This window comes from Ursus americanus, chromosome 6 (genome assembly GCF_024610735.1).
Source record: "Ursus americanus isolate L20-20 chromosome 6, mUrsAme1.1.p, whole genome shotgun sequence".
NCBI classification, from domain to species: Eukaryota; Metazoa; Chordata; class Mammalia; order Carnivora; family Ursidae; genus Ursus; species Ursus americanus.
In genome coordinates this window covers 25,903,640-25,918,175 of record NC_142132.1, presented here as the reverse complement: position 1 = coordinate 25,918,175, position 14,536 = coordinate 25,903,640, and the positions used below count along the sequence as shown (strand labels likewise).

General features: G+C 54.8%; 2 protein-coding genes across 2 annotated transcripts; one reads left to right on the top strand and one right to left on the bottom strand.

Annotated features, from left to right (window-relative positions):
- The first annotated feature begins 87 nt into the window (after window positions 1–87).
- FBXL15 (F-box and leucine rich repeat protein 15) lies at window positions 88–2,391 on the top strand. Its single transcript, XM_045802993.2, has 4 exons — window positions 88–412; window positions 585–738; window positions 1,061–1,566; window positions 2,061–2,391. The coding sequence occupies exons 1-4, from the start codon at window positions 360–362 to the stop codon at window positions 2,248–2,250; spliced, it is 903 nt and encodes a 300-aa protein (XP_045658949.2). The 5' UTR covers window positions 88–359; the 3' UTR covers window positions 2,251–2,391.
- A 116-nt stretch (window positions 2,392–2,507) lies between these two features.
- On the bottom strand, window positions 2,508–9,468 carry CUEDC2 (CUE domain containing 2). The gene is made up of 9 exons (XM_045802994.2): window positions 9,414–9,468; window positions 4,414–4,500; window positions 3,915–4,058; window positions 3,761–3,822; window positions 3,542–3,672; window positions 3,274–3,456; window positions 3,073–3,134; window positions 2,931–2,991; window positions 2,508–2,846 (listed from the first exon to the last, which is right to left on the bottom strand). The coding sequence occupies exons 2-9, from the start codon at window positions 4,485–4,487 to the stop codon at window positions 2,700–2,702; spliced, it is 864 nt and encodes a 287-aa protein (XP_045658950.1). The 5' UTR covers window positions 4,488–4,500; window positions 9,414–9,468; the 3' UTR covers window positions 2,508–2,699.
- Between the last annotated feature and the right edge of the window lie 5,068 nt (window positions 9,469–14,536).

Below are 14,536 nucleotides of genomic sequence, written 5' to 3'. Positions count from 1 at the left end.
AACCTTGGTGTCTTGGCTCCGCCCCTTCTGCGTTTGGTTTTGCCTGCTCCTCCCATCACCCCTTCACTCAGAGGCGGCCACTGGCCCAAGATGAAAAAAGAGCCAGTCTCTGCTGCACCATCGCGTTCTCCAGCTTCAGTTCTCAAGCCCTGTAGCCGAGAAGGCGAGGTCTGATGTTACACCACGGGTCTGTTCGCCCTCAGTTTCGAGATCCATCCGGAACGCTTTCAGATAGGATCCTCAGTGAGACCGCACTCGATTGAATCGGTCTGTCTCTACAGCCCAAGGAGGCGGGTTCGCTGAGGCCGCTCCAAGGCCAAAGTGAGAAGACCTTACTGCGCACGCGCAATAGGCAGCCGATGGAGCCACCGATGGAGCCGTCCGGAGGGGAGCAAGAGCCCGGAGCCGTCAGGTACCGAGCACCGGAGGGGCCGAGAGAGGGAAGAAGGACCTGGGGGAGGGGTGCAGAACTGGGCCGGGTCTGGGGGCCACTCTTAGGAGCCGGGGCGCAGAAGCATAACGGAAGCGGACTCGCAGGTGACAGCGGCCCGGGGACGCCACCGCCAACGCCCTTTTACCCGCAGGCTCCTGGACCTGCCTTGGGAAGACGTGCTGCTGCCACACGTCCTGAGCCGGGTGCCGCTACGCCAGCTGCTTCGGCTGCAGCGCGTCAGCCGGGCCTTCCGGGCGCTAGTGCAGCTGCACCTGGCGGGGCTGCGCCGCTTCGACGCCGCTCAGGTGAGCTAAGGGCCAGAGCCCCGCCCCACCTGGGTACCGCCCCCGCCCCGCCTCCAGCCCCGCCTCCAGCCCCTCTGTCTACCCCCTGCGGACCCTCCCGGGCCTCCAGGAATGTCGGGGAAGCGATCCACCCCGCGGGAAGTACTCTCAAAGGGCGAGGGCGGGGTATCAACTCAAAAGGCTCTTGGGGTCTCTCCTGGAAGGGCAGGTGGCCAACCCCGAGGGCGGGTTGCTGACGGGAAAGAACTCTTCAGGGGCGGAGAGGCAGCTCCCATCCCGCCCCCGGGGATAGCTGAGAGTCGAGGTGCCTCCCTTCCCGCAGGTGGGTCCGCAGATTTCGCGGGCCTCATTGGCCTGGCTGCTGCGGGACGCTGAGGGGCTGCAGGAGCTGGCGCTGGCGCCGTGTCACGAATGGCTGTCGGACGAGGATCTGGTGCCGGTGCTGACGCGGAATCCGCAGCTGCGGAGCGTGGCGCTGGCGGGCTGCGGGCAACTGAGCCGCCGCGCGCTGGGGGCGCTGGCGGAGGGCTGCCCCCGCCTGCAGCGCCTTTCGCTCGCGCACTGTGACTGGGTAGACGGCCTGGCGCTGCGCGGCCTCGCCGACCGGTGTCCGGCCCTTGAGGAGCTGGACCTCACCGCCTGCCGTCAGCTCAAGGATGAAGCCATCGTATACCTGGCGCAGAGGCGCGGCGCGGGCCTCCGCAGCCTCTCGCTGGCAGTCAACGCCAATGTGGGGGACGCCGCCGTCCAGGAGTTGGCTCGAAACTGCCCGGAACTCGAGCACCTCGACCTAACCGGCTGCCTCCGCGTCGGAAGCGACAGCGTCAGGTGCCTGGGCATGGGATTGGTGGGTTGGGAAGAGGACAATCACTTACTTAACCTCTGGGTTAGGGGCGGGCTGTAGCTGTTGAAAGGCAGAACTGTGGTGCCTGGATTTTACTGCTACCCCGGCACCCCCATTCAGACCAGGAAAGGCCTCTAGGATTGCCTAGACCATAGAGCCCGTAGTTTTAAAAAACTTTTTTGAACCGGTATTTACACATTAGCAGATTTCACATACAGTCGGGTTTCTGGCTTTTCTTCAGCAAGGGGAAATCCTTGAAATCCTGGGCGGAGCTGAGGAGCAGTTTCCCCCTTTAAGAGACAGGAGGAAGTCTCGGGTTCACTGGAGACATTGAATGTATGACCCCATCCAGGCCCCCTCCCTCGTTTATGGAGGGAAAAAGTATGCTCTGAGTTTGAGGGAGACAGGGGCTTTGCTGGCTCCCCCACCGTGGGCGTAGCGGCTTCTGGCCCCTAGCCTCACCCGGCTCCTCCCCCAGGACTTTGGCCGAGTACTGCCCGGCGCTGCGCTCGTTGCGGGTGCGGCACTGCCACCATGTGGCCGAGCCCAGCCTGAGCCGCTTGCGGAAGCGCGGTGTGGACATCGACGTGGAGCCACCACTGCATCAGGCCCTGGTGCTGCTGCAGGACATGGCAGGCTTTGCACCCTTTGTCAACCTGCAGGTCTGACCTGCCTGCCGCTGGGGCACAGCTGGACTGTGTGGCAGGGCCTGACTATGAACTGTAGGGAAACTGGACTGTGGGGGCCTCTGGTTAGAGGCGGATGCCCTGCCCCACCCTGGAGCTTCAAATAAAGAGCTTTTTACCCCCTCTTGCCTGGCGCTGCTGCCCTGTTGGAGATAAGGGATATGAAGGTGGGAGAGAGGTCAGACAGACACAGTACCCCAGCACCCCAATTCTGAGCAGAAATGACCAGAATGCACTCACACCTTCCTGGGGCCACCTTTACTATGCCCGTGGGCAGCTCCAAGAGGAGGTCAACACTGTGGGGCAAGGAAGTAGAGAGCAGGGTGGAGAAGGGGGACAGGAGTTAGGGCGGGCCCTGTGTGGGGGTGTAGGGCTCCTGCATCCCTCTGGGATCTGAGCCTGGAAGGCTCCGGCAGAGTCTGGCGAATGCCTTAGTGGAAGCGGTACTTTCTGGCTGGCTTGAGGTTGATGTATGTGGCCTTCATCTCCTCGGCCTCAGGGTTCCGCACATCTTTGAATCGTTCCCCTTTGGTGCTTACTACCTGGTTGTCGATGTATCGGATCAGCTTCTTGGGGGCCTGTCAGGCAATTGGGCAGTGAGTAGCAGAAGCCAGGAGACGGTCCCACCCACCCCACACCTCTAGCAGCCATAACCCTCTCACCTCCCTGGGAGCCATGGGCCGGTGAATCTTCTGATCCTCTGCGCTATCCACCATCATGTACCTGCCAAAAACTGGCTGGGTGAAGCTCCTGCCACCCTGGGAAGACCCTCTAAGGGTCTAGCCCAGCCCAGCCCAGACTCACTTCTGCAGGATGAAGGACTTCAGTTCATCCTTTTGGGGGCCTCTGAGGCGCCTGGGCAGGTCCTGCAGAGAAGGAAAGCCTAGTCTAAACCCTAGGGCACCAGCAGAAGCAGACAGGGATAGGCTAGGGGCAGGGGCTTAACACTAAGGTGGAATGTAGCTGAGGCTATTCGGCTTGAGGGGGATGTCTAGCAGAGGATACCTGGCTGGGGCCGTCCCAGGCTGGAGGCCCCTCCTCCTTCCCCTCTACAAGCATCTGCACAGCTTCTTCCAAGTCTCCCCGAGCTTTGGCCAGCACCCACTGGGCCTGCTCCACTGAACAGGTAGGGAACACCTCCAGCAGAACATCCACCCCTGGCAGCAGCTCCTCCTCAGCACCGGCTGCCTGTGGGCAGAGATGTTGACAAGAAGCAGTACTTCCTTCTTTCCTGGCCCCTAATTCTCTCACCAGTACCCTCCTCTACCAGTACCTCATCCTGGGTGTCTCCAGCAGCAGCAGGAGAAGCCCTAGTCTCTTCTTTGAGCTTTTCAGGCCGCTGCAGGGGCTCTGGGGAGATGGGCACCTGACCTTGGACCTCAGAGCTCTGCGGTTGCAAGTTCTCTTAAGGAAGCAGAGAGAGCATCAGGTTTGCCAGGGCTTTGGGGCATGGGGGTTATGAGTCATCCAAGTGCCCAGTCCCCAAACTCACCTTTGTTTCTGGTACCACTCAACTGCCCTGAGAGCTTCTGCATCATGTCCCCTATTGTACCCCTGAAAAGACAAGGAGGGTGGTAAGAGGACAACTCTGCCCACCCTCCACCATCACCAGCCCTCCACCCCTCTCTGCCCCAGCCAGATCCCACCTTGGAATGTGGGCAAAGCCAGGCACATAGGCCTCCATCATCTCCGTGAAGGCCTCCATATCGAAGTTCTCCTCTGATGGCCCTGAGGGGCCCAGATCCTCCAGGACCCCAAGCACATAGGAGAAGATGACCTCATCTAAGCCGCTGCAGGAAGGGGACAGGACAAGCCCTGGGTAGGACACTGGATGCCTCCAGCACCCCCACCTAGCCTGAGACTCGAGCACTTGGCTTCACTGGGTCCATGAGACAGACTTCAAGCCTTGAAGCCAGGAAGTATCCCACCCTCCCACAGAGCTTTGGTTTCCCATCTGTCCAGAAAGGTGACAGGGACAGGTTAACATGTAAGGCCATACCAGCAAATCATAATCAGCCCTCCCCCACCTCAGGATTAGAACTGAGGGCTTCCCACCCCAGTCTTCCCATGAGCTAGGGCCCAGAGTGCTGCCTAGCAGCTCCAACCCTGACCCTAGCATGATCCTTCTAGGACAGCTGCTTCTACCTGAGGTCAGCCTCTGGGAGGTGCGTCTGGACAAAGGCAAGGAGGGCTGCACTGACAATCCTCTCCAGCTCCATGCTCTCTCCTCTTCTGAAGGGACAGAAGATGTAGGTTTGTCAGGCCCTCTTCTGCCTGACCCTACCCACTAGGCCCAGGGGCGTCCAGCTCCTCCCTCCTGCCCTGCTGTGGAAACCATTTGTTGATGTTGTCCACAGCCTCCAGCTCGGCAGCCCTCCCCCGCTCCCTCAAGCAGAGCTACAGCCCCCTCCCTGCCCAACTCTCCACCTCCTTCAGCCTGAGACGAAGTCCTCCACAGTGGTTTCCCTCGCCCTTCCCCCAGCCTGTCCCCATCTCACCACCCCATTCCCCAGCAGCAGGCCAGACCCTCTGGCAAGAAGCCAAGGTCTTGGGGTCACATGCCTCCTGGCTGAGCAATCCCATCATTGAGAGGGATCTGGCCCTCTCACTTGGCCCTCAAGTCCAACCACAAGAGGCCCATTGTCTAGCCCCCCCCAAGGAGCAGGCCTCAGGACCAAGCACAGCATTCCCCCAGCCAGAAAGGGCCACCCACCCACTGCACAAAGGGGCTTTTCTGGCTATGGGGCTCTGATGGAAGGGGAAGTCTTTCAGGAATTCTCTCTTCCTGCCCAATCCAGCAGCTTGGGGTTATCTACAAAGGACTTTCCATCCTCCTTCCCAAAAGCCTATGGAGCCTTACAAGATCTGGCCTTTGCCCGCCTCTCCAGCCTCATCACTCACTCCACTCCTGCCTCACCAGTCTCCTTGCTGGTCCTCAAACTTCCCCAGCTTCTTCCCACCTATCTCCCCCACATATCCACGTGGTTCATCCCCTCACCTCCTCCGGAGCTCTGCTCAAATGTTGCCTTCTGAGAGAGACCTCCCCCGACCAACCTACCAGAATAGGGCGTAGTCACCCTACTGCCTAGTCCCTCGGCCTGCTTTATGACCGGCACAGATCTACTACAGCTGCAGGTTATTTTATGCTTATTTGCCTGTTGTCTGACCTCTCTCATGGACTGTAAGCTCCAAGGTGCAGGGGTCTTTGTCTTATTCATGGGTGTAACCCTAGCACCTAGAAAAATGCTTGCACTTAGTAGATGCTCAATAAATACTCATTGACTTATTTTATTCCCATCCACATGCTTTTGACTCCCAACAGTCCATACGTGGGAGTCAGGAACACAGAGATGGTAATGAATGGCTCCACAGCTCCAAATGTCAGCATCTCTTCCCACTCAGAAGACTTGGAGGTATCTCCAATTCCACCTACCCCACACTCACAATATTCTCATGATCGATGTACATCTCCCCTCCTATTTCACTGGCTGACCCAACCATTCACTCACTCAGCTGCCAAACCTGAAACTTGGGAACACCCTTGAGTTCACCCTCTCTCAACCCCATCTGCTGCCCTCAGCCACTCCAATCCTGTTGAGTCCATTCCCTTATTAGCCTCCTTTCTATCCATTCTCCCCAGCTCATCTGGCTTCTGCTCCAATATCTCTACCAAAATTGCTCAGTCCAAGCTCATGAGTTACTTTTTCAGGTTTTGATCTAATTAGATTGAACCGTATAAGCTTGCCGATACTGCCTGTTCTGGATCTACAGGAAAGGGAGGGAGGGAGAGAAAGAAGGAAGGAAAGAAGGAAAAGAAAGAAAAGGCTATTTCTTATGGTTTCACCTAATATTTGCCCTTTCAAGCAGCATCAATGTTGATTTCTGAGGCAACACACTCTCCCTCTCTGGCTATTCCTTCCCGGGCTTTCTCTGTCCCCCTCTCTTCTGCTGGCAGGAAAGCTCAGGCTCCTCCTCTCTCCTTGCTCTGCACCCCCTCTCTCTAGAAGACCTTGTCTGGGCCCACATCTTTATGAACCAACTCTATATCACCAATCCCTAAATGCTAGTCCTCTAGCCCAGTCCCCTCCATGGAGCTACATGTCTGCACATCTCGCTCTCTGACACCTCCATGTGGGTGACTTATCATGTCCCAAACTGACATTCTCCCAAGTCCTTTGCTCCTCCAAGGCTGTCATCAGTAAACGCATGTTCACGCACCCAGCTGCTCTTGCCGTAAGTCTGGGAATTATCCCGACACCATCCTACCCCTTCCAGGCCTTCCCACATCCAGTCACCAAGCCCTGACCATCACTCTCACACCTCTCGACACATGTGCTTCTCTCCATCCCTCCTCCCATTCTGCTCCACCTCTTGCCTTCACTGCCAGAGCCTCCTAACCCTTCCCCCACTACCATCTTTCCCCCCAAATCTATTCTTTACAAAGATCACAGCTGCATGATCTGTATAAAAAATCCTGTTTTTTCCTGCTAAAAATCTATCCATAACGTCCCCTTTCCCCTCTGATTAGCCCAGATTCTTTTTGTGGTCTTCAGTTGAGGGCCTTGCCCCTGTGTACTCACCCTCCAGTCACCATGCACCACACCCTCCCTGGCTCACTCCCCTCCACCCTGCCTTTCTTCCAGTTTGCCAACATTCAAGCTCTTTCATGGCAAGAGCCTTTGCACAAACTGTTTCCTCTGCCTGGACAGCCTTCCATCTCCACCCCTTCACTTGTCTAACACCTTCTCACCTGTCGGGGTCTCAGTTTAAAATTTTCTTCTTCAAGGGATGCTGCCCCTGACCCTTTGGTCTCCTCCATCATACACCCTCACTGAAGACTGCACTTTTCCTTATTTTGCAGTATCTTTCATAGCTATAATTAAATAATTATTTGGGTAACGTTTAATGTTTCTTCCAGTTGCTTCATGAGGGCAGGGACTATACTCCTGGCTTACTCATCAGCATGTACTCGGTATCCTGTGAAATGGGACACTCAGTAAATAGTTAATCCCGCTTTACGAATGAAGGAACTAAAGCTCAGTGGGTTTAATGATTTGCCCAACGTCACTTGGCTGGACTGTGGTAGTTAAGATTTAAATCCGGGTTGCCTAGCTAAGTGTATATTCCAGTGGTTGGGGGGAATCTCAAGACTTACAAGCAGATTGAGACAGAGGTACGATCTATGCTCAAAGTTCCCCAGTCCCTCAAGTAGTAACATAGTGTTGCTGTGACAGCACAGGAGTCACTTTGGACAGCAAGACTGAGAAGCCCTAGTCTACCAGGGTTCCTGCCTCTTGCTCCAGACCCTAGCATGGGCCCTGGAGAGGAGCAGAACTGCTCACACCACGCATGCCAGATACCATTATGCAGTTCCCCCAAGAGGTCAGTAAGAGATCTACTACACCCACCCTGGGCTACATCAAATCCTGGCTGCTGTCAGTTGCCTGGCAACCTCTGCTGGGAGAAAGGCTGCTACAAGAAAAGTATAGTTTCTAGGGAAGAAGTGCTCAGGGATGTGTCTGATACCTCTGGGTTTCTAATTAAGGTCAGAGGACCAGGGAGTTATTAATGGGAAACACCTCACTGTGCCCCCAAAGAATGTCTTCCTCCCCTAAGCTTTTGCTCTAGCTTATTTCCTAAGACAACACCCTCCCTTTTCCTGTTCTGGGGCTGACCAAACTTTACCCAGCCTTTAAAGCTTGCCACTTCTTTCTTTCACCCTTCTCCATCCCCCTAGCCTTCATCAACATCGCCTTCCTGCCCAGAGGCTTCTTCTAGTATTTCTCTTCTGCAGTCCCTGAGTTGGGGAAGCCGTAGCCTAAGCTGCCAGCCTTCTCCAGAGTAAGAACATGATTTTCATGAGACTTTTCAAATTCTGGATGTAGTCCACAGAACTCCATTACTTCCTGGGGGCTCCAAATCAGGGCTCACTGGTTAGTAGCATCCATGAAATGTGAACATCATCCTGTCATAAGTCCTGTTTAAATACCTCTGATGATGGTAATAATAGTTCTATGCACTTTACGTGTATTAACTTATCTAAGCCTCAAAATAACCCTAAAGTATAGATACTAATATTATTATACGATCCCATTTTGCCTAAAAGGAAATGGAGACACTGAGAGGTTAAGTATCTTGCCCAAGGTCACACAGTAAGTTAATGGCACATTTACATCCAACCAGTCTGGCTCCAGACCCTGTTAACCACTATGCTACACTACCTCTCATGAAGTAAATGATGTGGCCCCAGCCCATGTTCTGATCCTCCTGTCCTGCCTGGCTGGCCCTCCTGCCTACCTCAGAATCTTTGCTTACATCGTTCACCCCACTCAGAACATCTTTCCCTCTGCCTCTCATTCTGCAGGACTCATTTTCTCCCTGTCGCCAACCCTGAGTGCCCCATCCTCACTGTCCCCAGCTGGCCTGAGAGCGTCCCCAGGGCCAGGCACAAGTCTGGACTCTCCAAATGCTCAATACAGATCCCCTGTACAAATTGAAGTGAGACCGGCGGGGGGAGGGGTGTTTGCGGGGAGCACCATGCTGTTCCCTTGGGGTTAGAAGGTGCTTAAGGTGGAGAGAAAGCAGAAGGCCGTGTGAAACGAGTCCTGAGTAGCAGTGTGGGCACTCAGAGGGTCTAGCACGGAGGTCTTCACTGGTTTCTCAGCCACTATGAAGCCCAGCTCCTGGGGCCCTAGTCCCATAACGCAGGTTCCAGAGGGCATCGTTGTCCCCTGACCCCCAAGTCAAGTCTTAGAGGCACCAAGGACACTGAGGGTTACAAGGGATTCCGGCACCCAAAGTCAGACCCGAGCACAAACGGGGATAGTGGGGTGCACAGGAAGTGGGACCGCGATGATGGTCCACCCCTGAAGCAGAAGCTCCCTAAACAAGCTAGCGGGGTACCCGTAAGGGTCCGGAATAGTGGGCCCGAGGGCACCGAGATGCGGTTGCAGCCCTGGGGACACAAGACTAGGGAGGCCTGAGTAAGCTGGAATGCGCCTTGATACAGGCCACGGCGAGAATCAGAGATGGGGCGGCCGATGAGCCCCAGCGAGTACCGTGGGGGAACACACAGGACGGGTACCCTGGGTCAGCGTACTCCGCGACTCTCCTACCCCTGGGCCGGGGGCCGGAGGGGAAATCACCTGCTCCGTCGGGCGCCGCCGGCGACTTGTCCCGCGCCGTGCAGCTCTCATCCCCCAGCCCCACCAACGAGATCAAAGGCGAGGCCCAGAGCGGTCCCCTTTCAGAAGCGCCGCAGTAGCCATTTTTGAGAAGGGCACGTGCCCACAACCGGGCGGGGCTTCTGTGCCCATGCTCGTTTGTCTCAGAGTTTTGGACAGGCTCCTGCGGCCGCCATTTTTATTGAGGGTTGGGAGGAATTAGGCGTGCAGGTCCCGCCAGTGGGTGGAGTCTCAACGGCTGACTGCATTCCCGCCTAGTTCCTTGTCAGCTGCGAAAGACCGAGAACCTTTCGACCCCACCCAGCGTCTTCCTGTCAGCCTTCCTTGCCCCAAAATCTCCGCCCTCAAATCCTATAGTTTCCTCCCCTCTCCGTGTCTCTACCGTCTTTCCACAGACTTGGATCCCTGATTGGATCTGGTGGCCCCTACACCCAGAACCTGGTGTTCTTCCCAAATCCCTGTGTCTCAGCCCTTTATGTCCAGTCTAGGTTCAATGTCCATCACCCAGTCAACTCTTAGGTGATGACTTCCTTCCCCACCATATCTGTCCCCTTTGCCTTCCCTTAACGGCAATGTCTCCCCCAAGATTAGGGTGGGTTACAGGGTCTGGGGCTTGGGACCGTGGACCCTGGTTTGGATGGTTGTAGCAGGGAGCAGGTGTTCTGGGTGAGTATCAACCTGAGCCCAGATCCAGGACAGTATAAAGGCCATGCCTACTCCCAGGGCCTTCATCCCCATGTTGGCAGGACTTCTTATTTAGGACAGGACGACCGAACTCTAGGACCCAGCAAGGCCTCAGCTTCTTTCTGTTCCTGCTGCCTCAGCTTCCCAGTGCTACCCTGTGGGGAAACCCACAGCCATCCTTTCCTAGGAATCCTGCAATGGGTCATGAAGGAAAGAGTTCCCTTCAAGGGTGAACTAGCCCATCCCCAATCAGCAGGGATGAGCCACTTCAGGGCTAGTCCCCTCATAAGGTGCTGGGAACCAGAGACTGTCACTGCCCTCAGGAGCTCATGGTCCAAGGTAGAAAGTCCCATCCTCTCTTCTCCCCTAAAGACTGAGGCAGTGCCAAATATGGAGAAAAGGGGGATCACTGCTCCCTCTTCCAGCTCTGTCCCTTGCTACAGGCTCCCACCTCCCCCTACCAGGGTCCTCTGGCCTCAAAGAGCAAGATGTTCACGGCTGGGGAGTGGGGGCAGGAAAGGGGAGGGAGGAAGGAGGGAGCACATTTGGCATCGCGTCTCCCATAAAAACACTGCCGCTGCCAGCCTGGCGCTGCTAGGGATAATGAGAGGTGGGGTGACAGCCACTTTGAACTCTGGCTAGGCTGGCCCCTGGGAAGGGGGGTGATGGGTAGCTCCATCAGCCCCAGGCCTCTGCCAGTCCTTTAAAGACTTGGCCATCCCTCCCTTCCCCCAGCCCCATCTCCGCCTTCATTGCACAATGCTGATGACTCTTCTCTCCCTACCACCCCCATTATGGGAACTTTCAGGTTTTCTCAGTAGAGCTGTCCCTAGTTCTGGCCTGAGATCCCTGCAGCCATCCCAGTGCCTTTCCCTCCTCCCCTCTGGCCTGTTTCTTTGCTGGCAATTGGATGTAGCTAGACATCATCAGAAAGAACTTCCTGAGCTTTGGGAGAAGGATGATGGGAAAGACCTCTTAGGGGGAGCCCCTTGATTCCTAGCTCAAATCCTGAAGGGTCCCAACTCTGTGCAGCAGGGGCATTTGGTCTGGGGTCAGAGGACAGAGAGTGGGCTGAGGAAAGGGACTGCCACAGACACAAGGACACACACAAACTGTAAGATAGAAGCTCTGGGGAACACTTGTCCTGCTTGGCATTCCATAGCTGGCCCGTAAGCCCCTGACTTTTTGTCCCCTCAGGTCTCAGTCTCTCCCTCCCCAAGATGGGAAAAGACTCCACCTGCCCTTTGGGTGCTGCTGGAAGCCACGTAGGGTGAAAGAAGGTGACGTGATGACTCCTCTCTTGCCATTCCCTCGAGTGAGTTTTGCAGTCTAGGTCCCCTCAGCTGAAGGGAAAAGCTAGAAGCCTATGCCGAAACTTCCCCTATCACATCAATTCCCCATCACCCAACCTCAGAATGAGGAATTGGGCTTGAATTAGGCATAAAAGGCAGATTTCCCAGACATTAAGAGCAGAGATAAAGCCCATCTGGCTGGTCTCAAGGGGTGGGAGGGACTCAGTCAGACACTGAGTGATGAAGGGGACACTTCAAAAGGATAGGGAGAAAGGAGGGGGTCCCCGCTCTTGCTTGAGGTCAGAAAGGGCTCCCTGGGCAAGGTGCCCAGCCCTCCCACACCTTCCTCCTTTCTCAGAAGAGCCAGGATGGGGCAGGGGTGGGAGTTGGCTGGGGCAGGGAGGGGGCCCTATTTAAGGAGCATCCTCTAAGAGCATCACTGCAGATCCAGCCCCAGGAGCAAGAGAGGAGGCTTCATGGGTAAGTGTGGGCCCTTGCTCACAACTCGAGCAGGGTGGGAGTAGGGTGGCTCCTGAGCTTGCAGGCTTGCCTTTCCCTTTCCAGGGATAGGCTGCCGCTCTGCCTGTTGAGGGGGAATAGCTCCCATCCCTCCCTCCGTTTAACTCTCCAGAAGCGAAAGTTGTGTTTCAGGGAAAGATGTCCACTCCCCTACCTGTCTAAGGTATCCCAGATCTGCATTTTTGGTGGGGAGATATTCAGGGAGCTGGAACTTTTGGGCTCTTATTTTGGGGATCCATATTTGAGGGATCCCATGTGGCTCAGGAAGCCTCCCAGTCTCCTGAAAGATGCCCTTACTCTGTGTACATATTCTGGCTCTTCCCCCAGCCCTGACTCCTCCCAGAGTACCTTTCCACATCTGGCCCCCCAGGAGCACATCTGGGCAAGAAATGATTGCACAGTACTCAGAAACCTTGCCATGGCCGCGAGCCCCCTCCCCTCATATCGTGCATCAATCCGTTGGAATTCAGAGAACCTTTGCCCCTTTCCCTGTGTATGGGCCCTGTTTTTAAGCTCTAAGCTCAGACCCTTTCTGGGATAGGAGGAATCTTGAGATCACAGGTTCCTCCTCTGACCCACTGTGGGAATGGGAGGAATTCACAGAAGAGAGCACAGGAGGGCAGAATCAAGGCTGGGAGAATGTTGGCCACCTGGCTCTGAGAACTGAATTCCATAGGCTGTGAGCTCGAGCAAACGACCTAGGGACTCAGTTCTGGTGCCCGGCTGTGCTATGCCGTCAATATAGAGGTCATGGGGAAGCTGCTGGCGCAGGCTCACAGCATCCCAGCCAGGGACTAGCCACATCTTTTAATAACTTCAACTTGGGCTACCCTTCTGCTCAAAGTCCTCCAAACTCCTTACTTTGTCATTAAAGTCTTCAGCAGTATGGCCTCCCCTTCGCTTTCAAGCCCGAGATTCCATTGCTCCCTGGTCATAACCTGCCCTCTAATGAAACCCCGTTGCTCCCTGCTCCTGCTGCCATGCCTTTACTCAAGCTGAACCCTCCTCAGTTCTTCCTGGGACACCTCCTTCCCATCACTATCTGTTGGGATCCTATACATTCTTCAAAGTCTCTCTCAGATGCCTCTTCCAAGAACCCTCCCTCAATTTCCCAGCAGTGCAGATGATCTCCTGCAAATCCTCCATACTCCTCTCTATAGAGGGGCTCGTTCACGAGCCGCATAGTGTCTAGTCCAGTGTTCTGCACATAGTAGCTGTTCAGTAAATGTTCCTTGCACTTTGCCGAGTGTGTCTAATGTATGAAGAGGCAGTTTGGCCTAGAAGTTAAGGTACAGGGCGCCTGGGTGGCTCAGTGGTTAAGCGTCTGCCTTCGGCTCAGGGTGTGATCCCAGAGTCCTGGGATCGAGACCCACATCAGGCTTCTCCGCTGGGAGCCTGCTTCTTCCTCTCCCACTCCCCCTGCCTGTGTTCCCTCTCTCGCTGGCTGTCTCTCTCTCTGTCAAATAAATAAATGAAATATTTAAAAAAAAAAAAAAAAGAAGTTAAGGTACAGTCAGATTTCCCAGGTGCATTCTCCATGTGTGACCTTGGGTAAATTGTTCACCCCTATAGGTCTCCGTTTCCTCATCTGTAAGTGAAAAAAACAATTATATGGACATCAAAGTCTTGTGAGGCTTAAACTGAATGAGTTGCTAGTTTCTTCTGTTCAGGGCGTTAGCACAGTACCTGCACAGCAAGTGTGAGTTATTATGATTCTTGTTATATTCCCTTAAGTAGAATGTGAGCTACCCCGTTGGGAGGTAGGATAAGGCTTAAAATTAGTCAGCCAGGGTTTACTGAGTGAAGGGCTCCAGACCAGATGCCAGGGTCAAGTAAGGCTGGGGCAAGTCCAGGAGGAGGCCATCAGGACCAGAGTTTGGTGGCCCAAGCCCTGCTAAGATCTAGGAGTTCTGGATTCTCACCGACTGTATAACCTTGAGTGAGTCACTACTTCTCTCTGGCCTTGGATTCCCAGCATATCATAAACTGAGGGGACTGGACCAGTGAACAGCAAAGTCCCTGGCAGCTGAGTTGTTTTATGAGTTCTAAGCTTCTAAGGGTTAAGTTCAAATAAAAGATCAAAGAAGGAGGCATCTAGGCTCCCTGCAGGGCTCCCTTGTGTCCCTTTTGTCTGCAGAGCCTGGAGCAAGCCCTGGGGTTTGGAAGGATGTGCACGGCTGCGCATGCTGGACTGAGTGGAGTGGCTGCTCTTCCCAGAAAGCCTGTAACCAGGGGCCCTCTTCCCTCATGAGGGCTGGATGTGAACTGGTGTGAGGCTATGGGCATTTCTAGGGCATAAGTAGAAGCTTTGGAGAGAAATGTCGGTGAGCAATGCAGAATCTCAGCGATGGAGGAAGTTAAGAAACTTCAAGGTCTGAATCCGAGAGGATAAGGAGGGAAGGAGATACAGAACACACCTTATGTGATGTGAGACCCAGGATTTAGTTGAAACCTGCCTTATTTCAAAAAAAGATTTGAGGAGACTTACTGGCATGCAGACAATTCTCCAAGATTAAAATGTAACACACAGACGTAGCTATGTAGGACATTTACTACTTTTTGACCCAGAGATTCAGTATACTTATTACT

Excerpts from the sequence above, each read along its gene's own strand:
- FBXL15 (XM_045802993.2), top strand. The coding sequence starts at position 360 with ATGGAGCCACCGATGGAGCCGTCCGGAGGGGAGCAAGAGCCCGGAGCC. Across the intron at positions 413-584 it reads CAAGAGCCCGGAGCCGTCAG|GCTCCTGGACCTGCCTTGGG; the intron begins GTACCGAGCACC and ends TTTTACCCGCAG. Across the intron at positions 739-1,060 it reads GCCGCTTCGACGCCGCTCAG|GTGGGTCCGCAGATTTCGCG; the intron begins GTGAGCTAAGGG and ends CCCTTCCCGCAG.
- CUEDC2 (XM_045802994.2), bottom strand. The coding sequence starts at position 4,487 with ATGGAGCTGGAGAGGATTGTCAGTGCAGCCCTCCTTGCCTTTGTCCAG. Across the intron at positions 3,823-3,914 it reads GGCTTTGCCCACATTCCAAG|GGGTACAATAGGGGACATGA; the intron begins GTGGGATCTGGC and ends TTGTCTTTTCAG. Across the intron at positions 3,457-3,541 it reads CTGGAGACACCCAGGATGAG|GCAGCCGGTGCTGAGGAGGA; the intron begins GTACTGGTAGAG and ends CTCTGCCCACAG.